This window comes from Carcharodon carcharias, chromosome 13, assembly GCF_017639515.1.
Source record: "Carcharodon carcharias isolate sCarCar2 chromosome 13, sCarCar2.pri, whole genome shotgun sequence".
In the NCBI taxonomy this organism is placed as follows: Eukaryota; Metazoa; Chordata; class Chondrichthyes; order Lamniformes; family Lamnidae; genus Carcharodon; species Carcharodon carcharias.
Window position 1 is genome coordinate 112258210 of NC_054479.1, and position 25465 is coordinate 112283674.

The following is a 25465-nucleotide window of genomic DNA, read 5'->3' on the forward strand; positions in this document are numbered from 1 at the left end:
CTGATGCTCAGCCTCATCCTCATGTCTCTCCCTTAAAGTCAACCTCAACAAATGCTCTGCATTCATCAAGTGAACACATGCTATTATTCTCACTCAGTTTTTTTTCCTCCCCTGTTTGCAGGAGAAGAGAGCCCAGGACATGAGGGAGAGGTAGAGAACCTAAGATGACCCTTCAGCTATCTCATAACCGACAGTTGTGGAGGAGGAGCTGCTGAAGGTCAGTAGAATCGCGGCATGCCTGACCTTTGGGGACAAGGGCTTCCCATCTAACTATTGGCAGAATTAAATATCAGTTACATGGCAAACAATGCTCACCCATGTGAACTTAATGTCAATAGCGAACAAAATATGATCATGTGCACAACGACACCTTTGAACATTCTTACCTTGTTGATATCATTCATTTATTTATCTCCCACGGAGCATTCACACATTCACAAGGAGGTGGTTGAGATCGCTGAACTCCAAAGCTCAATCCATTTAAGAATGCGCCATTTTGGGATTTCTGCAGACCGTGCATCAGCTCAGGTATTTGCACCCTGGTGGGACTAATTATAGAGGTAGTTAGGCTTCTGCACGATGACTCATACTGCAAAAGAGTAGATATTCAAGTTAGCGACCACAGTTGAGAACCCACATCGGATGCTGTACCTCAGGTCCTGTTATAAAAAGAATATTTATGGAGCAGTTGCAGAGAATGTGCAATGTATTGGCAAGCATTTCAAACATGTTGTTCATAATTGCAGAGAGATTGGAGGAATCTGCCTCAAGTACAAGTGGGATGCTGTCACAGGCCATTGTGAAATTGTCCTCTTCCATCACTAGAGTGGCCAACTGCATGGAGCACCAAATATGGCAATTGAACAAATACATGCAGATCTTCAGCAAGGACTTGCAGATTCTGAATGCCACCTTAAATAAGATGAATGATAACCTATCTTTGGCCTTTTAGTGCCTCAAATATCTGCATCAAAGTGTTTTCCAGCACAGTGGTAGCAGCAAAGTGTGGCTGGGTCATGAGAAAGGTGATGGCGAAAGGGGACATGAAAGTGGAGACTCAGTTTAAATATTTCAAAATTACCCCATTGCCCCTTCCTGCACTGCATTGCACCCTGACTCCTGGACCCCCTCCAGATAGTGCCCCACATGCTGCCTGATGTACTTATGGCTGAGTCTGCCCAGGTACAGGTGTAACTGGTGCAGTCTTTGCCTCAAGGGCTCCAAAACCCAGAGGATGCCGGCCAAGAGGAACTCAGTGGTCACTGAAGCCTTAGGAATTACACTATACAGAAGCACTAGAAAAACAAAGAGTAAAATTTGTAATTGCACAAGGGGGGATTTACATGTTTTGTACAGTAATTCTCAGTTACTCATTTGTTGCGCGCAAATATTACTATATGCACCACTTTCCCACATTTCTTTCTCTTGATTACTGGCTGGCAAGTGGCTCTAGGATGATGTATGGAAATCCTGAATTGATCGTGACCTACCTGAGGATGTGAAAGGGTTGCTTGGTGCTTTGCAGGACTGTTTTGTTTTGGTGGCATTGGTGGGTTGAGGGAAGGTTGGGGGTTGTGGGGTGTTGGCAGATGTTGCTTTTGCAGGTGGTGGTAAGATGGGTGAACTGGTTAAATCTAAGTGAATCTCACAATAATCAGGGTATATTGTGCAGTAATGAGTGCCACTGGTGGTACATTGACCTCATCACCTTCTGCCTCCTCATCTTCCTCCTCCTATGTGGAGCCTCTGTGCTTTGTTTCTCGTTTATCCTGCAAGTTCAAACCTCGCTGCTGGACAATGTTGTGCAGAGTGCAGCACACCACAATTGTTCTGGAGTCGCTGGCTGGTGTGTGCTGTGCTGAAAGGTTCCTCCAGATTTATCTAGACCCCTGAATTGCACCTTCAGCATGCAATAGGTTGTTCAATGACACAACTGGTGGATATATGGCATTCACTGTGGCACTCCTAGGCTTCATTTCTCGGGTTTTGGACAAGTATAATCTGGCACATTTTTAATGAGTATTCCTTATCTTCAAGCAGCCAGCCAGTAACTCTGCTTCCAGGTACAAAGATGTCTAGGAGGGTGAACCAGCACAGGATGAAAGAGCTTCATGGCTGCTGCCAGGAATTTTGCACACTTGCATAAAGAACTCTGTGGTTGCACACCAGCTGCACAATGATAGGATGAGAGCCCTTGTGGTTGACGACCACTCCTGGGTAATCTATGGGTGCCTTAATTGCCACATGTATGCAGACAATGATGCCCTCCACCTGTGGGAAACCAGCCAAAGCTGCAAAGAAGCTATCAGCTTTGTGGGCAGCTGGCTGTGAGATGCTGCAAATGTCTCCATCAGTGTCCCGTAAGAATCCTGAAGATAAAGTTTGGGGGTGGTGGTGACTTAGGCAGCTGTTGGTAAAGCGTGGCCACCAGGTCCAACTGGCAGCAGGTCTTGTTCCAGGAGGCTTGAAAATGTCTGTCACCACCTCGTGTGAGATTCAGCACTGCCTGATACCCTGGCATTCAGAGATGTTGCTAGGTATGGCCCCCTGCAAGCTACACCTCTCTGCTGCTCACCTCTCTCCTGTGGAGCTGCAGGTCTGCAAGCAGGAGGCTACTGCTGGTGCTGTTGCTGGCCCTGTCTCTGGTCATCTTGTTCCTCATCTGACATTCAATATAAAGCTATAGAAGCAACTCATGTTGATCTGATAGATCAAATCTCCAATGTGAAGATCAAATCTTCAAACCACCAAAGTGAAAATGACATCCTCAAAGTGTGAAAAGTAACCTGTCAGCACACATGCTATGAACAAACCCTTTCTCACAAGTGCATAAAAAAGCATCTATCAGTACTGAGGACTTATTGGCATATTTCCCAGACATGATTCCAGCCTTCTAAATTGTCATTGCTCTTGCTTTCGCTGGTGAATCCCAGAAAGCCCAGAAAAAGCATGGATCCAAAGTTAAAGTTAAAAACCCTTGAATTGCTCTGATTGAGCAATTCACATATGTTAAGTGGCAGCCCAACTTTCCCAAGGGAACTGCTTATGTGCAGCCTAACATGCTACAGTGAAACTTTGGAAGTTGGCGGGTCAGTCCTGCTTCCCAGTGCCCTATCAATTTTGCCTGTTTTAACCCCATCACCCACACCCAAACCCTTGTGCTGCGAATCATTAAAATCCAGCCCATTAAACCATCATTACAGATCTTCACAATTTGCAGTTAATCATGTATTTCATGTCTTCTTTAGCACTTTCTTTTTATGATTAACATAACTTAGCTAATTATGTCATATCTATAATTTCCTGTCCTCTAGTAATATGAATTTTTCCAAAGAAAATCAAGGATAATGTAAAAAGATATACAGGTATATAGATGTTAAATAACATCTGGACGGCATGTTCATCTTTAGGAATATACATCAACTTTTTTTAATTATTGTTTTGAAATTGAAGATATTAGCAACTGGTAAAATTTCAATAGAATTAGCTTTTTTCATTTACAGTAAACACCAATTACTCCTTGAGGCTTTGAATCAACTACCACAATTTAAGCAATTAACCAAAAATCTTAAGTTCTTTTATGCTTAGGTTTTGTAAAACATCTCCCTATCTTCATAGTCTTGCAATATAAACTCTACTTTCAATAATTATGATGTTATCAAGCATTCTAAATCATTTACAACTTTGGAAAAACAACCTGTTATATATAGAACATTGGCCTGCAGTACATTACTGCATGACTTTGTTGATGGATAGCATTTGAGAATGCAACTACCCTCTAGCCTAAATTATACTGGGAAATATCCCTACGTAACAGGTTCTCCAATTGTACCATTTGATGATTATATGACAAAGAAATTCTGGAAAATAATTTGGTGAATAGTAGACTATTTTGAAAAACAAGTATTCAAAATAATGTGTTGAATGGTGATTTGAATCTGATTGAAATTCTCCTTTAGTCGTTCTTCATTGACGAATCAAGTGGATGGTCCAAGATGACCTGATACTTACAGCAATGAAACCAGGGCAAATAAAATTAATTTTATTCAGGACCAAAATCAGGAAGCATTTTTTTGCATAAAGGATAGTACACCGGAACTCCCGCCCTCAAAAAACTGCGGATGTTTGGTCAATTGATGCCTTTAAAACTGAGATTGATATTTTTGATTTTTTAAGAGTATTGAAGGACATGAAACTAAGATAGGTGATGGAAATTGAAGTATACAAAAGCTATGACCTAACTGAATGGCGGAGCAGGCTGAAGGAACAGAATCACTTACTCCTATTCCCCTACAACGAAACACAAGTTTGCTTTCAAAGAAGTACCTTTCTAGTAAAGTCAGTGACAATCCAAGGGGTAAATCAAACCACATCATTCTTGTGCCTCTTTGAGTTATACTACACCTGATGGCAAGTTTCACTGCCGTAAAAGAAATGTGGTAGCACAGTAACTAGCAAGTGCCAAAATGCTGTTAACCTTTTAATTTCTTTCTTTCCATGCAAACTCCCAAACGATGAAAACTGTGTTCATAGTAATTTATGAACCATCCAATTGTTTATCTGGTATACTTTCCTGACTTTTCCAGCGAGAACAAGTGAAAGGTGTTGGTGGGTATTACAGGATAAATGTGATTTTATCTTTGGCAATAGTGTAAGACGTGTCACTCTACCCAATGCCATCAGATTTGGAACTAAGGGGATTATACATACACATTAACAGGATGTGCCATATGGGACTTCCGTAGAGTCAACTCAATGACTGTAATTAAGAGAACTTAGCTTTGTGTAGAGCCTCTTTGCCATGACTATAAAGTAGATTCACAGTTAAGTCTAATTATAAAATATCAAAGGCTTCAAGCAATCTGATACGTTGGTCAAAATATAAGTGTCAGGAGGTAAATCAGCTTAGTTTTTTTTCACTTCCAACAAACATTGTGATGGCCCAAGTAAGATTGTCAATTTAGTGTGAATTTTGACCAGGAAACAACTATTTTCTCTCAAGTACTAAAACTAGAATTTAAGCTGCTGAACTCCATGTAATGATGCCTTGAGCTTTGGCTTAGCATGATACACCAAAGTTATATAGGTTCCTACCGCTGTGCCAGAAGCTCTGTGTTCAAGTCCTATGCTTGCTAGCCACAGTAAGTGTTCATGACAAGGTTCAATAGAATGATAATCAGCCAAGAATCCTTCCATCCCCTCCCCACTATTCCCCAAAGAGGAAAAAGTGTGAAGATGTGTTTAAAAAGTTATATAACGCTTTAGTCAGACCCCCATTTGGAGTACTGCAATCAGTTCAGAGCTTTCACCTCAGAAAGGATATATTGGCCTTATGCTGTATGAATTCACCAGAATGATCTGGAAGCTAAAAGTGTTATATGGGGAATAGGTTAAATAAATTCATAGAAGATTGATAGGGAAATCCAAAACAACGGGGATCATAATCTTAAAACTAGTGCCAGCCTATTCAGGACCAAAATCAGAGAGCAGTTTTTTGCATAAAGGGTAGTACTCTGGAACTCCTGCCCTCAAAAAACTGTGGGTGTTTGGTCAATTGATGCCTTTAAGGCTGAGATTGATATTTTTGATTTTCAAGGGTATTGAAGAATATGAAACTAAATCAGGCAATGGGAGTTGAAGTGTACAAAAGCTATGATCTAATTAAATGGTGGAGCAGGCTGAACAAATAGTATCACTTACTCCTATTCCCCTACAACAGAATACAATTTTGCTTTCAAAGAAGCACCTTTCTAGTGAAGTCATTGACAATCCAAGGGGTAAATCAAACCACACCATTCTTGTGCCTCTTTTGAGTTATAGTACACGATGGCAAGTTTCATTGCTGAAACATGGTAGCAAACTAGCAAGAGTGCCAAAATGCAGTTAACCTGGGGTAACACCAAATGTAACTTTGGTATCCATCAATATAATTCATATTGAAGATTTTTTTAAGTTTAACCAAATAGCCTTAGATAATGTATATGTGGTACACATGCATGATTTATCATGTCCAACAGTAGAAACTTGTATAAGTTTAGTGTATGGGGTGACATCGAGCCATGATGCCCAACAAGGTACAAGTTTGATGCAAGGCTGTGGAGTTAACTGACCCTAGCTATGTTACATGAGATTCACAACTGTCTAAATGCAGTCTGAACTAGGGGAGGGGGGAACCAGCCAGTTTCCATCTGTGATCACTCAGACGATTTATGCTGCTGATAATCTTTTAAATATTTATGTTGCTGATGTTGAAGAGGTCAGTTTAGCTGCAATGTTCCTACTTTAGGTAAGGTGCCAGAGGTCCTGCGCAATTATAGTGCAGCAATTGGCACTAACCTCAAGTCAATTGATAAATGTCTTGTAAATTGACTTGGTGAAAATGGATATATAATTAACAATGGTCTGGAACAGATCTTCCCAGGCTTGAAGGTGCATTATAAAACACAGATAAGAGGGGAATTTAAACAAAAAAAAAATTCACAATTTGTTGCAATTGGATACGCAAGTTTTAAACTGCTTAATATATTTCCACAATGTAAACAGCAAAGCTGTTTTGTGATCAGTGTTTTGATTGGCTGTAATAGCACCACCTATAGTATGCAAGCACTATTGCAGTTGGCTTTTTTTTTTGCAGCTAGTGATTAATGGGTTAGTATCAGAGCTCTTAAAATCTTCCAACTATTACTGGCAGAATACATCTCAGGAAATAGCCTAATTTCTGCTCCTCTAGTCTCAAAATAACCAAACTCAGATCTCATCGTATCCCTCCTCCAACCCAATTACAAATAGTGGAGCTCTCAGTCAAACTACAATACATGGTTGTAGCTTGGACACTGGTTTTACAGTCAAATGTTTACTTTTAAGCTAGTGAGGACTTACTTTTTGTGTAATCTAATTCCAGCCAAGTTTAATCCTAGACCTCTTAAAAAAGGTGTAAACTGCCTCCTGATGTATAGGTTAATTTCTGGACCTGATATTTCTACTTAAAAGAAGCCACAAAGATGTGTACTTTTACGAAGATCAGCTCTCCAGGTTTTAAGACTGTTGGCTTTTTACACACTTTAACAGTGATAACAGGTGACTTAACATGCATGAGTGGATGAATAAGTTGTAATTAAGTAAACTGAGTGTAAAAGTAACCAGAGAACATCTTCATTCATTATTCATTGACACAACCTTATGTACAAAAAGTGAACTTTAATTGAAATGCTTGTATAAAAAAATATGTTCTCCATCCATCATTTATTTCACACAGCTAAATTGGAAAAAAACTCCCAAATCCAAGCTGCATAAATGCAACTAGATCTAGTGCACAAAACACAGCTATTGAAATAAATTAAAAAAGGTCGACTGCCACTCTACCTTCCTAAGCCAATGATGGAGACTGTACAACTTCAATAATTTAAAACTTTCAAACAGTATTACTTTACACTTCTAATACAAACAGCCATGTAGAATCTTGGTTAAATACCAAGTTAGAGGAAAATAAAATCCATCTGTTGCCCTTTTAAAAGGATAGCTTTTGGACATAAGCTTCCATTCACCTTCCACTAGCATGACAAATCCACTAAACCTGCATGGTATTTAAAAAAAATGCAGAAAAAACAGGAATGCAGAAATATACCATAGACTAACCAAATTGGTTGGTGTCATGGAAGCAGAACAGTGTTGGAAATTTTCTAAAATAAATTAAACAAATAAATAGCCACGTGAAATTTGTGGACAGTCTAACTTTTCAGAATACAAATAAATAAAAACCAGATTATAATACATAATGGAACAATTTACATTTCATACAATATACAGTCTTGAAAGTGTCCTTGAATTGCATTGATTGTGCATACAACCATGCCCCGACATGCCTTGGCCACATACAAATAAAACTCGCAGGTTGATGGAAGAGGAGAGAGACTCAAAAAAAGGGCCTTCTGCCTAGTGGTTGCGATGGCTGGAAAAATAAAAAAAAAAACCAACATTGCTGACAGACAAAGTTCTTGACATCCCTGTACACACCTTTAGCTGTGCAGGCTGAAGTGTTCTGAGCAGCAAAAGATAGAAGGGGAACAAAATGTGTTCAAGTATTCCATCACCAGTGAATTAAAGCAGCTTTCAAAAGGCACTCAGAAAGCAAAGAACATTTAGTCCAGGCTCTATGAGAGCAGAGTTTGCATTGTTTGGAGGTCACTTTTTGCTAAAAAATAAAGGTCAGTCATTGCCAAGTACTGGCCTGCTTTTCCCAAACTCTAAAGTTCCCAAAAGAAAACAAAATAATTAGTTCAGAGCAGTAACCAGCAGTCAGATTCCACCCACCACCCACCCCACCACCCCACAGGATTGGATGTCAAATCAACTATCATCCCCTCCCACATCAAGCTGGTGGCACCACCACAGGGTCCTTTAGTGTATAACTCCCCTCCTGCTGCGAGACATTGATAATTCACAGGCTCTCCTTGCTTGAACTTGTGCTCGAGTGCTCATGGCCTAGGCTTAGCAGCCTGATGTCACAGTCTTCAGTTTTAACCACTTCTGCCTTTCGCATCCAAGCATGATCAAAGATCTGTTCAAGCATGGGTCTCTCGGAAGGCCTCAAGGCAAGGCACCACTTAATCAAATGCTGACATTCTGGGAGGGGAAAAAAAAACAAAATTAGCCAATGTTTAAAATATCAAAAAATTCAACTAGGTTCAACAGAATACACTTCCTAGATCAGCAACTTTATAGTTAAGTTAGCACTAAAGCACTTGGGGCACACAAAGGTGTTGCGTTAAAGCTTTTTTGTGAAAACACTTACCAGAAGAAATTCTCCTCCTGAAGTACACTTGGCCACGCAAGATTTCTTCATCTTGTTCAAAAGGGATATCCCCACACACCATGTCATATAGCAGCACTCCCAAAGACCACACAGTGGCTGATCTGCCATGGTATCGATGGTAACGGATCCACTCGGGAGGGCTGTACACTCTTGTGCCTGGAAAGAACAAAAATTTAATTCAAAACGGATTTCAACCCAAAGGCATTTGGAAAGCTAATTACATACTAGAAGTTCTAAAGCGATTTAGGTCTCCATATTATATAAAGAGCAGCCCTGGTTGCTGTACAGATCAATTCCCTGCAGTGAGCCAGTCAGCTGACTCCTTTGTTTACAAACGTGAGGAAGCCCTCACATGGTGGGATTCCGCACCGCAGGAAAAACAAGAGGGGTGATTCTAACCCAGAAAATGGAGGGAAGGATAAAAAAAGGAGCAGGAATCGGGAGAGAGAAAGAGGGTCAGCAAAAAAAAAAAATTGAGGGGAGTGGAGAGCAAGGATCAGAAAGAGAGGGACGAGAAAATAGGAGAGAGAGAGAGAGAGAGGGGAAAAAAATACAGAGAAAGAGCAGTTTGTGGCTCTGAAATGGGGAACCTTTACTGCACCGACTGATAAGAGAGACCCCGGTGGAGCTCGGAAGCCGGTTTGGAGCGGTTAGGAAGCGTGGAGGAAGTCCCTCAGCGTCAGGCTGAAAGGAAAAGGGAGGGAGGGAGCGATGTTATTCTGAGCATTGAATTGATGAGTGCGTGGTTGGCTATGGAGTGACTAGGCGGGGTGGAGCCAGGTCTGTGCGAAATAAAAAAAAACACACCGCAGCAACGGATTGAATACGGGAGGAGCTCGAGTTTCACAACAAGGTGAACAAGGTAAACATCGTGCGGCTCCTGGAAACCATTGTAAAGGTTTTAGAGCTCATCACTCCAACAGCCTGGGACTAACCAGACACCACCTCCACCCCCCCCCCCAAAAAAAAACCCCAAACTGGCAAAGCCAGAATAGGATTATCCAGATGACCAAATGCAGAAAAGATACTGCATCTCCGCCCACTCGGTTTTTCCTCCAAAGCATTAAGAATCAAAAATTTTAAAAATAGGCACAGGTTGGAGTTAATCTCAGGTGATCAGCGAGAGATCGCTTAATGCAACAGACGATACAAAAGGGCTGGGTTTCACTGGCTCTCGTCATGGGAGAAGCCAGCAGTTGTAATGCATTAAAAAAATAAACTGGCTTGGAGCAGTCCCGAATGGTGCATTACCGTCAAAATCGGTGTAGACCGTGTCCTTGAGCAGCGCCCCTGAGCCGAAGTCGATGAGCTTGAGCTCCCCGGAGCGAAGGTCCACCAGCAGGTTCTCGTCTTTGATATCCCGGTGAACCACTCCGCAGTTGTAGCAGTGTCGGACCGCCTCCAGGACCTGTCTGAAAAAGACCCGGGCCAGCTCCTCCTCCAAAGCCCCCTTCTCGGTGATAAAATCAAACAGATCCTTGACCAGCTCCGGCCGCTCCATGATCAGCAAGAAGCCGTCCCCTCGCTCGTACCAATCCAGCATTTTGATCACTCCTCGGAATCCTCCAGCCACCTTCTTAAGCAAGACAATCTCCAGGGGCACCAGACTGCCATTCTACAGCAATAAAAAATAGAGGATTGGCAAGGGAGGAGGGTGGGGGTGGGGGGGAGAAAGAGAAAAGGGGGAAAAAAAGGGAAAATGTATAAATGCCGCTTGTAAAATTGATTGACACTAAACTCACGCCCCCAACATACAAAATATTACAACGTGTCCTACTGTCTTTAGGAGAAAAATGTCAGTGTTCCCATTAAAAGAACTGCATGTACCACTAGAATCACTCCCTCAAAACTTGGCTCACTATTTTCAACATTTGCCCCTTTGATCTGCTCCGTTAGTGTTGGCAGCAACGCCGTCCTCAATCACCCCCCTCCCCCCAAAAAATTAAGAGCTATCGAAGTTTAATTTACAGCTATTCAGCTTTTAATTGATTCAAATTCGATTACATTGGCAAAGAGGCGGGTTAATAGAAACTATCGATTGCGAAGTATCATATACAGCCAATATATTCCAATGTGTTCATGATGCGCTCCATCCCCAATGTTAAATAACCATTGTAAACACAGGAGAAGAAAAAGCGCTTACTTACCAGTGAGCCCCACTCGGTCACTCGCTCTCTGGCTACATGTTTGACAGCGACCTATAGAGGAAAGCGCAGAAATGAGTTAGTTGGCGAGGAATTAATGCGGGGGTGGGTACAACTAAAAATGTTTAACATGCAACATCGCGCGTTAGGGGTCGGGAAGGCAGACTCACCGGGAGCCCATCACTGAGCCGCACTCCACTATAGACAGTGCCGAAACCTCCGCTGCCCAGCACTGCCCCGATCTGATAGACTTTCTCAAAAGGCTCTCGCTCCTTCACTGCATAGGAGGGGGAAAGAGGGAAAAAATATATATATTTCACTACAAGGGAGATAAAAGAATCCGCACTCAAAACTTTTATTTTAATCCCTCGAAGCTAAACACTAGTTTAAAAAAAATGCCAACTCGTGTAAAATTCACCCACAATACAACCCCATAACAAACCTCAAGCCGGTCCCAAAACATTAGGAGTGCTAACCAGTAAAATGCACCATTCCCAAACAAGCCTGAGCTATAAATACATTTGTGCTTATACGGATGTAAATACATACGACATATATTTATATAGATGCATATTAAATATATAATAAAAAGCTTGGGGGGGGGGTGATGAACCGGAGCTGTTACCTTGCTGCAACTGGATTTTAACCGGTAAATCCATGCTGCTTGGGCTGCAAATGTGAGCAAACGATCCAATCTTCTTGGAGAGCAGCATCGCAAAGTGGAATCCCCGCCGTCCAAAAAAGCTTTTTTTTTGGGGGGGGGGGGGGAAAGGAGGAGATGGGTTGGGATAAAGAGGAAAGAGGAGGGGGTGTTTGGTGATGGTAATACTCTTCCTAATTAAAAAAAATGCAACAACAAAAAAATATATAAAATAAAAGCGGGGCACTAATTGAAAACGAAGATGCTCAGTAACTCCTCGCACACAGCCCGCAAAATAAAGAGGATTGGGGGGGGGGGGGGGGGGGGAGTTAAAAAAAATTTTGCTGCAAGTCGAGTAAATCCCGATGTAAAAATGTGTGTTTGACTCCTTCGGTCTCTGCCCCAAACACACTCTCTCTCCTCTGTGTGTCTGTACTGTGCCGCTCCCTGGTTTGCAGTTTAATGAAAGTCAGAAGCCGCCGCCGGTGGTGGTGGTGCTGCTGCTGGTCTCTCTCTCTCTGCCTCTTCCAGTCTTTTCTAATCTAAATGAGGACAAACCAACTTCTCAACTCCTATAGAGAAAAACGGCAAGGGCGGATCTCTTGGCACTGAGGAATCAATCCGCTTCATTTACAAACCCTTTAGTTGTGTAATCAGCCTCCCCTTGGGGGGGGGGGGGGGGAGAGAAACATGCAATGCAGGATCAAGCAAGCTGATCCAACCCCCCTCCCACCACCTCCTCCTCCTCCTCCTCCTCCCCTCCCTACTTTTCTGGGCGGCTCCCACCGGCCGGCAGCAAGCCGCGCACTATTTCTCCATAGTACTAGACGGTTTGAGGGTTACAGTGTCTGAGCGCGGTGTGCTGCGGCCTCGCTCGCGGCGCTGAATCTAAATGGGAGGAGGAGGAGAGGGGGGAGGAGAAAAAGCCGGTTTATTTGCATAGCGTGGGGATCCCGTCCAATCAGCGACTCGCTTTACGCCCCCGCTCTTGGCGGCGGCAGCCAATGGGCGGTGGCTCCGTTTGAATGCGGCCAATGGGAGGCGCCGAGGGCGGCTGTCAATCACCGAGCGAGCAGAACTCAGAAAGCTCCGGCTCTTGGCGGGAAATCCAGGCCGCTTGTTGTATTTATTTCTCCCCCCCCCCCTTTTGCCGCCCGAGTGCTTTGTACAAATCCTGCTAATTATTTATAGTTCGCATCGAATATATTATTTTCCCCGGGGTGGTAAGGGAAAATAATATATCCGATGCGAAGTATAAATTTGTATCATGGACAAATTGCACGCACCCACAAATTGCAATTCGTGCTGCTTAGCTGCAGCAGAGCAGTTACTGCTCTGCAGATTAATTGCTCCTCTTCGGCGATTTGCTGTTTTTTTGCCCACACGAAGGCGCGCTAAAAATTGTTTTTATTATTAAAAAAAAACTAAAACGAGTTGAAAATTCCTTTCGCTGCGTGCAGCATCAAAAAGGGGAAGGGTGCAGTTGACGCAGCGCTGCAGACACAGCGGCTGTCCCGGATTCCCCACCCCTGGTTAGCTCTGACCTGCTTTCTCTAGTCAGGGGCTGTTTCCACATTAAACAGGTCAATGTGCAAAAGCAGCAGAGGGCGCTGGATGTAGCAAAACTATTGCAAAACCTTATCAGCTCCAGTCAGGTTTATTATGCTTTTTTTTAAAAAAAAGGTCTACCTGCTTTTCATTGAGTCCAATGCTTCCTCCAGCTAACATGTACACGTTATAAAATATAATTTTGCAATTATGTCTTCCCACGTATTATTTGTTTCTCTTTTAAAGTCAGGGGCTTCCCCTCATTGACACCTTTCACCACTGCAAAAAAGCAATTTTTTAGGGGGGAGGGTGGCGGTGGAGGATGTTCTATTTATTAGCTCCGACGCAGTTTTCCATGATATTACATGTTTTATTGGCCGGAAGCTGTCCTCTTATGGTGTCAGGGTAAAAGAATTGTTACAAGGTTTCACAGTGCAATGTTCACTCGTGTCAGCCCGCCCCTTAACCCCCATCCCCACCGGAGGGGGAAGGCGACGCTGATGAACAAAATATGGTCAAGTTCGGTGTTAAACACGACCGGTATCCCCCAACTTACCCTCCAGAAATCAGTCAGATTGATTTGCTTGTATGTTGACTGTTCTAACAGCCGTTCACACCCATCCAGCTGCATCACTGGACTTTGAAATTGAAAGGCGCTTTTGAAATACATACTTTTGACTAACAATAATTACATCAATAAGAAAATGGTGGAAAAACTCAGCAGGTCTAACAGCATCTGTGGAGAGAAAAACAGAGTTAAAGCGTCGTTTCTGTTTCTGTTAACGCATTTTCTGTTTTTGTTTCAGATTTCCAGCATTCGCAGTATTTTGCTTTTATATAATTACATAAAACTTCAGTTAGTCACTGCCTATGATTGTTTTGGCTTATTCCCAGACAGAATCTATGTTGCTGTCTTGTTCATTGCTGCCAGTTTACTTGTGTCTCACCATTTTAAGGACATTTTCAGCACCTTGCCGAACGATTACCCAAGTAGATGCTTTTCTATATCGAATTTAATGCACAATGAATTCATTTGTGTTTGAAAATGCAGCTTGTGATGCCTTTATTTCATGCATGAACTTTGAAAGATGCATTAGTGTTGCTGCATAAATCACCCATTAATGTTAATTTAAGGAAACCCCTTCATTGCCACTCCAAAAGTATGAGGTGCAATATGAAGAGTTGGGTGGACTGCACAAAATTATATTTTTCCTAATGCAAGTTCGCACATTATATAGTAAGAAGTAGCTCACCGAGCACGCTGGTAAAGGGTTGACAATGCTTGTAGATAATCTTTTAAATGAAAACCAAATCAACAAAATTGGGATAAATCAGGCACAGCCCCTAATTCAGGTCAGCTGTAAAACCAAGAACAAAGTTTAAAGGAAACTTACAAACTTTAAATCAAAATGTGATTAAAGGGGTCAACAAAACACCCCAGTCCCCGCGGTGCCCACCGAGCACGGAAGGCCTCGAGAGTGCCAGCAGACACCGCGTGCTCCTTCTCCAGGGACATCCGGCAGCGAACGTAGCCGCGGAAGAGGGACAAACAATTGGGCGGGACTCCCCCGTCGATCGCCCGCTGCCTGGACCTGTTAATGGCCAACTTGGCCAGGCCCAGGAGCAGGTTCACGAGGAGGTCCTCCTCCTTCCCGACCCCCTTCCGCACCGGGTGCCCATAGATCAGGAGCGTGGGGCTGAAGTGCAAACAAAACATCAATAAAAGGTTTTTCAAATAACTAAAAAGGGAGTGCAGCCTACAACACCCTATGTATACATGGTCCACGGACTCCACAAGACCGCAAAAAGGGCATGTGTCCTGAGAGTCCGTGAACCTATGCATCCTCTTATTATAAGGGACAATGCTTGTAGATTGTGTAATCAACACCGGGAGAGGATTATCACTGATAGGAGTAGGTGAGCTTGACTGGCAGGTACCTCGGGGATTCTTAACTATAAGCTTCTGTTCAGGAGGCAAGATTTCTATCATTAATTGTGTTTGCGATGAGTACGAGCATCAATGTGGATTTTTACTATTGCTAGCCCCTATTGGAGTCAGAGTCATTATGACACAGGAGGCCATTCAGCCTACCGAGTCCATGCTGGCTCGCCATAGAGTGGTCCGGTCAGTCTAATTCCCCGGTCTATCCCTATAGCCCTCCCAAGTGCCCATCCAACTTCCTTTTGAAATCATTGATTGTCTCCTTTCCACCACTCTCGTATGCTGAGTTCCAGGTCATTACCACTCTGCGTAAAATGTGTTTCCTCACACACTCCCAACCCCTTTCCCAGCTTTATGCTGTACCCCCTTGCCCTTGTAACATGTTAATGGCAACAGCTTTTCTTTGTCTGCCTTATCTTGTACACTTCTATAAAATCTCCCCTCAATCTCCTTTGCTCCAAGGAAAACAGTCCCAGATTTTCTAACCTAACATTGTAACTAAAATATTTCATCTCCGGAACCATTCTGGTAAATCTCCTCTGCATCCTCTCAAGGACCTTCATGCCCTTCCTAAAGTGTGGTGACCAGAACAACACACTATACTCTAGTTGTGGCTTAATCAGAGCTTTATAAAGGTAAAGTGGAACTTCCCTGCTTTACCTCTATTTATGCAGCCAAAATCCCATATGCTCTGCTAATTGCTCTCTCTCAATGTGTCTGTGTCTTCAAAAGATCTATGCACATGATCCGAAGGTCCCTTTGTACTTGCAGACTCTTTAGAACTGTGCTATCAAGTATATATTGCCTCTTCATATTCCTTCTTTCTAGTACATAAACCAAAACACTACAAAATATTACCACTAATCCTGTGTTCAAAATGTAATTTACTCTTTTAACGGACCTTGAATTTGGAGCTGTGCAATTTCTTCCCTCCCCGTACCCTTAATAGAATCATAGAATTGTTACAGCATAGGAGGCCAGTCAGCCCATCGTGTCTGCACGAGTTCTCTGTAAGAACCACTCAGCTAGTCCCTCTCCCCTGTGCTATCACCGTAGCCCTGCAAATTTTAATTTTTAAAAAATCTTCCTGCATTAAAACATTGTATATACTCTGAAGAACGGTTATACTGATTCAAAACATTAACTCTTTCTCGCTTCACAGATGCTGCTAGACCTGCTGAGTTTTTCCAGCATTTTCTGTTTTTGTTTCAGAATTCCATCACCTGCAGTATTTTACTTTTATCTTGTATTTACTGTACTTGTATGATGTTCAAAGTGCACCTGTGTGCATATGCTTATACAAGAAAGAAAATGTAAGTATCATCCTCCTGAGAACCAGTAATATAGCCAGAACAGGTTCATACATAATATCACCGCCCCCACCCCCCTCCATGCATACAATTTAAAAGTTAAACTTGGAATATACATCAGGTGTATAGTTTGTTGAGAAAAGCTAATTTAAAGTATGCCTTTGTTGTATTCTGCATATATGGAGGATACAGACTGGGAATTTGTTATGGAAATAGTTAATTTGACACGTGAAACAAAATGAGAATCAGCAAGTTAGGCAACATCTGTCAAAAGAAATGCAAGGTGCCTTGAGTATGGACCATTGCTCCGAAATCCTGAGGAAGGGCCCATATCTAAACATCTTGTTTGTTTTAGATTTCCAGCGTGTATAGTATTTTGCATTTTATTCATTTGACAAGTAGATTGACCACACATTCCAAGTATGACAGATAAATATTGTGCTCAGATAGTCTAGACAAGTCAAATAAAGGTTTTGCACCATCAGCCATGGATGTGTTGTTATTGTGTTACACTATAATTATAATTTTACACTGACATTGTTTCTTTATTAAATAGGTATATTCAGTGCAGCAGTTTAACTATCAGCAGAATTTTTTTTGCCGATTTCAGCATGATTAACCTTAACAAAAGTGAATGATATCTATGGTATTAATTTTGGTTCATATGGGGATTTTGTTTTAACTTCCCATTAAATAGACCCTAATAACTTGATTTTTTTTTAAAAAAGTAGAACCTGTTGGTTTTATGCTTGTCCTTCGGGGGGGGGGGGGTGGAGATGTCTTCAATATTGCGGGTTACTGTAATATTACTGACCGATTTAAAACTTTGGCTTACATCACACTCGGGAATCGAACAGGTGGGGACTGTGACAAGACAAACTGATGGTCTCAAAGCCTTTCTCTCATTCCGCAAATTCTTAAAATTTACATTCTAATCAGAGTGACGCAGCTGTTGTCCAGAGTGACAACTCTCAGGAGTGGAGGAGTACCCTGATTGCTGAATGTGCTATGTTTAAAAATTCACGCACTAATCACTGACAACACTGATGTCAACACCCGCTAGTGTTTCCACTTACACACAAGTCAGGGAGGTTGACAGGTCACCCAAATTAACTTCAGATTGTTTCAATGTTCACATTTAAGCTACTATAGTGCAGTCACTTTCTATGCAATAACACGCAGACACCCCTGGAGAGTGGAGGCTAGAAAATGGACTCAAAATCCAGCAAAGGTACCTGCGTCCGAATGGTGTGCCCTCTGGCTCAGTGATAGCTTATCCGCCTCTGACTCAGAGGGGTTGGGTTCAGGCCGCGAGCCAAACAGCTCCATCGGGCGGAAGCGTGACTGCAGCTCTTCAGAGTAGGTTGAAGTCCAACGAGGGTTCTTGCATCCGATAGGTGTTGGTGGCTCTTCCATTGTAAAAATAGTTAAGACTTTTGAGCATTGGTTGCAGCCTACCTAGGGCAAGGCACTTCTGAGATTAAAATTGACAATAGAAACAGGAGATCGCCTCAAACCACTATTCCTTACTAAGTGGCTCAAGAATTTCGGGTGTAAAACTTGATTTAGGAGTAACCCTGCAAAATGAATGAGCCCAGCCTGTGGCACTGACAATAATTAAAGTGAGCGAAGACATTTGACCTAAGGAGTGGCAACATCATGTGACAGATAACAAGTTTTTCCAACAAGATGCTCTTAGTCCTTCATATTGTAATGTTAATAGCAGAAATACTCTACATTGTTTTCTTATAAATTTAGCAATATTCATGAATATCAGTTAAACAATTTGAAGTAGATTGTCGGTATTTTCTGTAGACTGCTAATTGCACTGACTGATGAAAAGAGTTTATGTAAAGATTTGTCTGAATGGCTGCAAGTATTACCATTTCTGTAGTGTGCTGGCTCACCCGCCTCCTATAATGAGGTGAGACTGGGTTAACAAGCTGTGAATGGAGCTGCTGATGCTTTTATTCTAGGCATCAGTCTCGTCCCATCATCCCTATTTAGAACATTGTTCCACTGAGATTTATTTCAATGGAAAGCCTAATTTTGTTGAAGCAACTTGCAATTCTAATTGATCATTACAGTTTTCAATCCTTTTGGCAATTTAATAATGAGTGAAAATATGGGTTGAGTCAATGTTAATTCAGGAATGTTAAAAGTTCTAATGTGTTCTTTTAAAAAAAATCATGTTTAAATCCCTTCTCAACCAAAACAAAAATACCTGGAAAATCTCAGCAGGTCTGACAGCATCTGCGGAGAGGAATACAGTTAACATTTCAATTCCGTGTGACTCTTCACCAGAACTAAGGAAAAATAGAAAAGAGGTGGTTTAAGGGGGGGATGGGACAAGTAGAGCTGGATAGAGGGCCAGTGAAAGGTGGAGATTGCCAAAAGATGTCATAGACAAAAGGACAAAGAGGTGTTGACAGTGGTGACATTAAGAAATGTGCTAATGGTGACATTAAGGGTAGAAAACAGGACGAGCAAGGGACAGATGGCCCTAGTGGGGATGGGGTGGGGGGAAGATCCCTTCTCTTTGGTAAGCTTTTTGCTCAATATTCTTACATATAATCCCTCCTACTATTGAGGTGCAATTAAGCAAACACCAGTAAAACTCAATATCTCAGCCAGATAATAAATATAAGAAAAGTAGTGTGGATGTTGGAAACCTGAAATAAAAACAAAAAATGCTGGAAAAACTCAGCAGGTCTGACAGCATCTGTGGAGAGAGAAACAGAGTTAACGTTTCGAGTCTGATACGGACTCGAAGCGTTAACTCTGTCTTTCTCTCCACTGATGTTGCCAGACCCACTGAGGATTTCCAGCAATTTTTGTTTTTACCTCCACCAAATAGCCAGTCATCATGCATGATCCTAGACAGTGTGTAAATGTACAAAACAATTTATGTATGGGTTGGGCAGAGGGAACTTTCTTTAATTCAATCCTGTTTTTTTTCTACGCATCTACACAGGCACACTTTCCAGGAGAGAAAACTAGAAAGTGGAAGCAAAATACTGCAAATGCTGGAAATCTGAAAGAAGGGAAAATGTTGTAGAGCATCTGTGGAGAGAGAATTGTTTCAGATGGTTGATCTTTTGTTTTTCTCTCTCCACTGATGCTGCCTGACATGATGAGTGTCTACAATACTAGAAAGCAGTCAGGAGTGGAGATAAAATAGTAAAAATCAACTATTTATTTAGTTTATTATATATCAGTGTATTCTTCCTCTCAATACTTCCCCACATGACCCCACCCCATTGTTGTGATTCCCTGCAGTCCAATTTCTCCACCCATATGCTTTGTTCCTCTGATTTCCCCACAACCTTGAAACCTCTTTGCCTCTCTCTCTGTGTTTAAAACAATGAGTCAAGATCCATGTCTTTGACCAAGTTGGCAACCACTCTTCCAAATATCTAATTTTCTCACTTGTATCCATTTTATTCATATCTATTTGTTATGCTATATAAAGTTTGGCCATTATAGTTGTCTTCTTTCTTTCTGCCACAGTTTATGAGGAATTAAAAGTCATCTGCATTCATGGAAAATTATGCCTTACTTTATTCTAATGTAAATGTTACAGACGCAGTTGCTTTCAACCTGATTTTCCTATCTCCACTGTAACTCCGGCAGAACTTAGTGGAAAGGATAGGAACCCAGGGACACCTATTAACTCTAGAATTTTTAAGTTAACTTTGTAAAGGGTGAAGGCTCTGATCGCTTCTTACAAAGCAAATTCTTTGTCGGGAAGCGGATTTAATTGGATAGCTCTGTCAAAGGCCCAGCACAGACACAATGGGCTGAATGTCCTCCTTCCGTGCTCCTATAGTTTTATGATTTTAGGCCATTTGCAAAGGAGGCTGAGGGGTAGAGGCATGGTTTGAATAACCTTCCCTCACTACAGGTAAATGCATATTTTCCAGCCACATGGGCAGGTGTGCTTGTCAGCCCCATTTAGGTAAGATGCCATCCTAATGACTTTTGCAAACTCCAGTGAGGTTAGCACTGGAGTGCAGCAATGAGCACAATGCTCACATAAACCCCCAGAATTCTAGCTCATGTAATTGTGGCAGCAATGCCTCAGCAATTGTCTGAGTGAGGGCTAAAATCATTCACTTCATATACACATGTCTTATGTGATCTGCTCAAATATGATTGGTAGAATTATGGAAATGTAACAGTCATTTAAATTTGTTTGGCCCCGGTTGTAGGAAAGTATTGCTGACCCTGGGTCACACCATTATTAAAAAAAATGTTCTTGGCGAATAGGCAATGCAAATAAAGTTGCATTTACAATGCAACGCTAGTTGTCCTGAGAAGATAGTGGTAGATCTTCTCCAGGAATAACTTATGCTGGTGGTGTTCCCACAGTAGGTTTGTCAACCCTCCCAGATTGCCCTGGAGACTCCCAGTTTTCAAGGTTAATCTCCCAGATACTCCTGCAAGCAATCCAGGAGAAAAAGCAGTGGGACATTTTTTTCTCTGGGTTTGTTCCGGCTGGACTTAAAATAAACAGCAGCTTTGCAACATGCCCAGAGTACAATGCTGCCTTGACACATTTGTACTTTGTGAAATCATGTTTCACAAAGATAGAATGTTTTCTGGATTACAGAGGATTGTGGGCATTGTAGCTGCCATTATTGTGCAATTGATGTAGCAGCTGACCAATTGTGGGAGCGTGCAGTCAGGACATTTATAAGATCATAAGAAAATAGGAGCAGATGCAGGCCATTCGGCCCCTCAGCATGCTCCGCCATTCAAGAAAATCATGGTTGATTTGATTGTGGCCCTAACTCCACTTACCTGCCAACCACCCATAACCCTTGACTCCCTTATTCATCATAAAATCTGTTGACTCAGCCTTGAATATATTCAATAACCCAGCCTCCACTGCTCTCTGCTGACGAGAATTCCAAATTCTAACAACCCTCTGTGAGAAGAAATTGCTCCTCATCCCTGGGAGAGCTCTCGTTTTGAAACTGTGCCCCCACTTTCTAGATTCCCCCACATCCTCTCAGCATCTGCCCTGTCAAGCACTCTCAGAATCGATGGGGGGAATTGTCCCAGATTTACACAAAAGTGCAGTGGGGGTGGGAAAAAGGACATTTTACCCGCCGGCCGCAATAGCGGTTTTTCGCGCCCTATCATCCCATTCCCGGCATGTCCCACCTCATTAATTATGCATTCACAGGGAACACACCAGGTCACAGGCAGGTGGGCTGGGATTTGCCTGCCACGCTGTTATCTCAGCGCTTCCTCACTCCGGGCGCCATATTTAAATCGCACCAGAGCTCATGCCTACTTCATGTCTTCAGACCAGGGCTGTTCCAGGTGACAGATGGCCACGAAAGCAAAGAAGATGGCAGTCCCCAAATTTAGTGATATGTCTCTGGGACATCTGCTTGGATGCAGAAGAGGCCCACTGTGAAGCCCTCTATCCCAGCTCTGGGAGAAGACCAGCAAGCAAGGTCACCAATCATCATGGGAGGCGAGGGCAATGGTGGTGCAAAACAGGACAGCAACCCAGTGCCAAAAAAAGATGAATGATCTCCTCTGCTCCACCAAGGCAAGTCACTCTTCTCATCACTCTCAACTTGCACACTTACAAGCCCATCACACATCCACAGGGATCTCACTGACTGCCAGTTCAAGGGAGATCAACATTCACTCTCTCACACATACCTTCATCTGCCCTGCGGATCATATCCTCATCCTGTCCATGGCACCACTCACCACCCACACGTGCCAGTTAACCTTCTCATCTGGCCTGGCTGGCATCCTGCTTACAATCTCTCCATCTGTCTTCATGCAGGACAAATTGGCACATAACAAAAGGGAGAGATCACAGACTGGGGGAGGAATTCCTGACATCAATGTCCTCACAGACTTTGAAAATAGAGTCATCCAGCTGGCCTGTGGAGATCTTGACTGTTCCTGTGCTGACAATGAGGTCGGCGGTGCTCAATGACGTGAGGATCCAGCAATGCAACATCCATCAAACACCATGCTGGGAGTGGGTTTCCTTGTTCCGCAATCCCCTGCCATGCTCTAATTATCTCTCCTTGCTTTCGCAGCACATCTGGGAAGCAGCCAAGAGGGTCCACGAGCCAGGTCCTTGACTCAAGCCCCAAGGATACCTCGGAAGAAGAATCTGATGACACCCTAATTGAAGTCCCATCACAGCGCTCACCCACACCCTCCACCAGCGCAGGGACACACACCTGGGTGGGACCTAGTTCTAGAGTAGCCTCAGGTTCACAATCTGGTGAGAACATTGCACTGTCTGATCCACAGCAGGTGGCAGTGGGACTTCCCAGGTTTCCAGCACTCAGAGGAAAGCTGGAGGCCAGAAATCTGCTGAGTCTGCGTGTGATGAGGAACCTATGGACTCAGTCATACCTCAGTTGCTGGAGTTGCAAAGGCAGGCTCAAGAACATCAGGAAAGGATGTCCATTGCGCTCCTCAGATTGCAAAGCACAATGGAGGATTCTGTCTGCCTTAAGTCTGAGGTGATAGCGTTGGCATGCCAATGCACCAAGGTCAACACTAGTTGATGGCAGCCACCATGGAGACCTTGGTTCAGAACATCGGTCCTGCAATGTGCATGGGCTGAACTCCATCGCAGATGCCATAGTTGGCCTCCAACAGTGTGAACATGAGAGGGCTCCGGGGAAGCTCGATCTCACTCCAGCTTCCCCTTCTCCTCCAAATCCCCTCTTCCTGTGACCCCAGCAGCTCCTGCTCTACAGGCCGAGGAGGGTGCCACTGCCACAATGCAGGACCCCAAAAGCAGGCTGGGGCTCTCCAGGTCTCGACTCTCCAAAGGATGTTCACCAAGGTCATCACAAACAGGGCTTATCAGTCAGCAGGCAAACTCCACCTTTGCTGCGGATGTCCGGGTAGCACCAAGATGGATTGGCAGAGTTAGGAAGGTTAAGAAAATGTAGTTTCATCGCCTGGGCACAGGCGTTAATCACTTGTACAGAATGTTCACTATTGTAAATAAACTCCCAACAATGTCACCCTGTCTATGGCTCCTTGTTCTGATGAGCAGTGTTCGTGTCGCTCAGAAGTGAAACCTTGGTTCCTGTTGATGACGCACGTGCGGCGGCCTCAGACTGCAGCAGAGCGAGGATATAATGAGGCACCTGCTGCAGCTCGTACTTTGGTGGAGCTGAAAATGAGATCAAGTGGTGAAATCTCCTGGAATGATGTCGACTTTGAGTTGACAACCCTATTCCACAATCATGTTAGGTAAGCACTTCTACCCCAACTTTAAAAAAAGAATATCTTCTGTTTAAATGCTTATGTTTGATATCCTCACAGATGGATTGATATTTTCTTCTCTATGTATTAGAAATTAACTTAATGAAAATAGAACAAGTGGTCGTTCAGTCTCTTCCCTTAGCATGTTGAAGATTTGGGCCACTTTCTGTTCTGTGTTTCTGTTTTGTTTGGTGAAGTGCAGATCCAACATTTGTGTACCTCTCTCTCAGTGGCTGTATGGTCTGTTTAGTCTGACCACCCTTTGAAACTTTCTTTTACACGTTCCTTTCTTGAGTTTTTTATAGTAATTTTCAACTAGATATTTCAGCAGAATGTGAAATGAGAAGCTTTGTTGGAGACAGTATAATGCTCTCGTTGAGACTCCTTGCTCGGGTATGCTTCAATCATCACAAAGATCCCACTGATAACTCACCTAAATGGCAATTCTTTGTGTTTCTGCTGGTGGAAAATAAATATGAATTATCTCACATGAGATATCACAGTCGAGTCTGATCTAATTTTCATCCAAAGTCCACAAATATACCCTTCCAGCTGATGTTCACTGGATAGCAAATCGGAGTGGATTTTTGGTCAATTTTGTCTACCTCACTAAAGGAAGACAAATCATTATGTGATCACTCCTAGCAGTTTAGATTTAGAAATGTAGGAATGTGGAGAATTCTTAACGTATTGATCAGCTGTAAACATCTGTGGGTAAAAAATTGGCTGTGGCCTGCTTTTGGGCCTGGGGGCCTTGCTTTATGACCAGCCCACACTCTTTGCCTTTGAGGCAGACCACACACAAGCTTGATGCTCCCTCCTTATTTACCTGATTGTAGGATTGGTTTGAGTGAGACCTGCACTGCTGGCGTGAACACTTGGTAGGGGGCTGAGCAGCACATGCTTTTGGCACAGCCAGTCAGCTCTTCTTAAAGGCAGTCTGTCCCTATTAAAGGGAAGTTGCGCTGAGTGACAAGGAGCTGCTGTTGAATACTATTGTTGCAATTATAAACAAGGACAATGGAATACCAGGGCAATCTCAGATTCATAGACAGAATTTTGCCTTCAGTGGGCGGGGGTGGTCAGGAAGCCAACCACTATCTGCCATTGGCACCGCACCGTGATTTTCTGCTGGCGGGCCAATTAAGGCCCACCCAACGTGAAATGCGAGCAGCAGTGCTTAGCGCTGTCTGTGGAGGGGGTGGTGAGGAGGTCAAGTGGGCCAAGCGTGAACTTCTCACATGAGGGGGAGTGAGTACTTCATAATCTACTTGAGGCATGGAGCTGCCTCAGGGAAGTGAAAAGATTTCAGAAAAAAATAATAAAGAAAATAAAAAAGTAATAAAACGTGTTCCCTCATGTGACTCTGTCACATGAGTAGGGACGTGTTATTAATTCAAGTGCAAAGTTTTTATTTTTATTTGCTTTTGGAAACCTCATCCCACCTGTGGAAGACGTTTCCAAAAAAATGCTTGACCTTCTCGCTTGCCTGCCAACCATTGGGTTGGCCAGGCAGCATAAAATTTACCTTAATTGATTATTTAATGGCCCTAACAGGTCTTTAAAATGTCAGTGGGCATGCTGCCGACCCCAGTGCGTGCTCGCTGACCGAACTATTGTGCGACTGCATGTTGACATTAGTACCCTCAGCCAGCATCAATGTGCGTCATTTCACACTTGAGCAGGTTGGGCCCCATATGTGCACTGGAGGCCTTAGTGGTGGAACTGGACAGGAGAAGGGAGGCCATGGTTCTGTGGGGGACCAGAAAGCTCTCAAACACCATCCTCAAAAGAGAGCGGAAA

The 25465-nt window shown here is 43.0% G+C and overlaps 1 protein-coding gene across 1 annotated transcript; it reads right to left on the minus strand.

Annotated features, from left to right (window-relative positions):
- Positions 1 to 7177: 7177 nt before the first annotated feature.
- Positions 7178 to 11870, minus strand: LOC121286454 (serine/threonine-protein kinase pim-3-like). Its single transcript, XM_041203576.1, has 6 exons — positions 11582 to 11870; positions 11127 to 11233; positions 10960 to 11010; positions 10064 to 10427; positions 8792 to 8968; positions 7178 to 8622 (listed from the first exon to the last, which is right to left on the minus strand). The coding sequence occupies exons 1-6, from the start codon at positions 11667 to 11669 to the stop codon at positions 8438 to 8440; spliced, it is 972 nt and encodes a 323-aa protein (XP_041059510.1). The 5' UTR covers positions 11670 to 11870; the 3' UTR covers positions 7178 to 8437.
- Between the last annotated feature and the right edge of the window lie 13595 nt (positions 11871 to 25465).

Excerpts from the sequence above, each read along its gene's own strand:
- LOC121286454 (XM_041203576.1), bottom strand. The coding sequence starts at position 11,669 with ATGCTGCTCTCCAAGAAGATTGGATCGTTTGCTCACATTTGCAGCCCA. Across the intron at positions 11,234-11,581 it reads TAAAATCCAGTTGCAGCAAG|TGAAGGAGCGAGAGCCTTTT; the intron begins GTAACAGCTCCG and ends CCTCCTATGCAG. Across the intron at positions 10,428-10,959 it reads TGACCGAGTGGGGCTCACTG|AATGGCAGTCTGGTGCCCCT; the intron begins GTAAGTAAGCGC and ends TTATTGCTGTAG.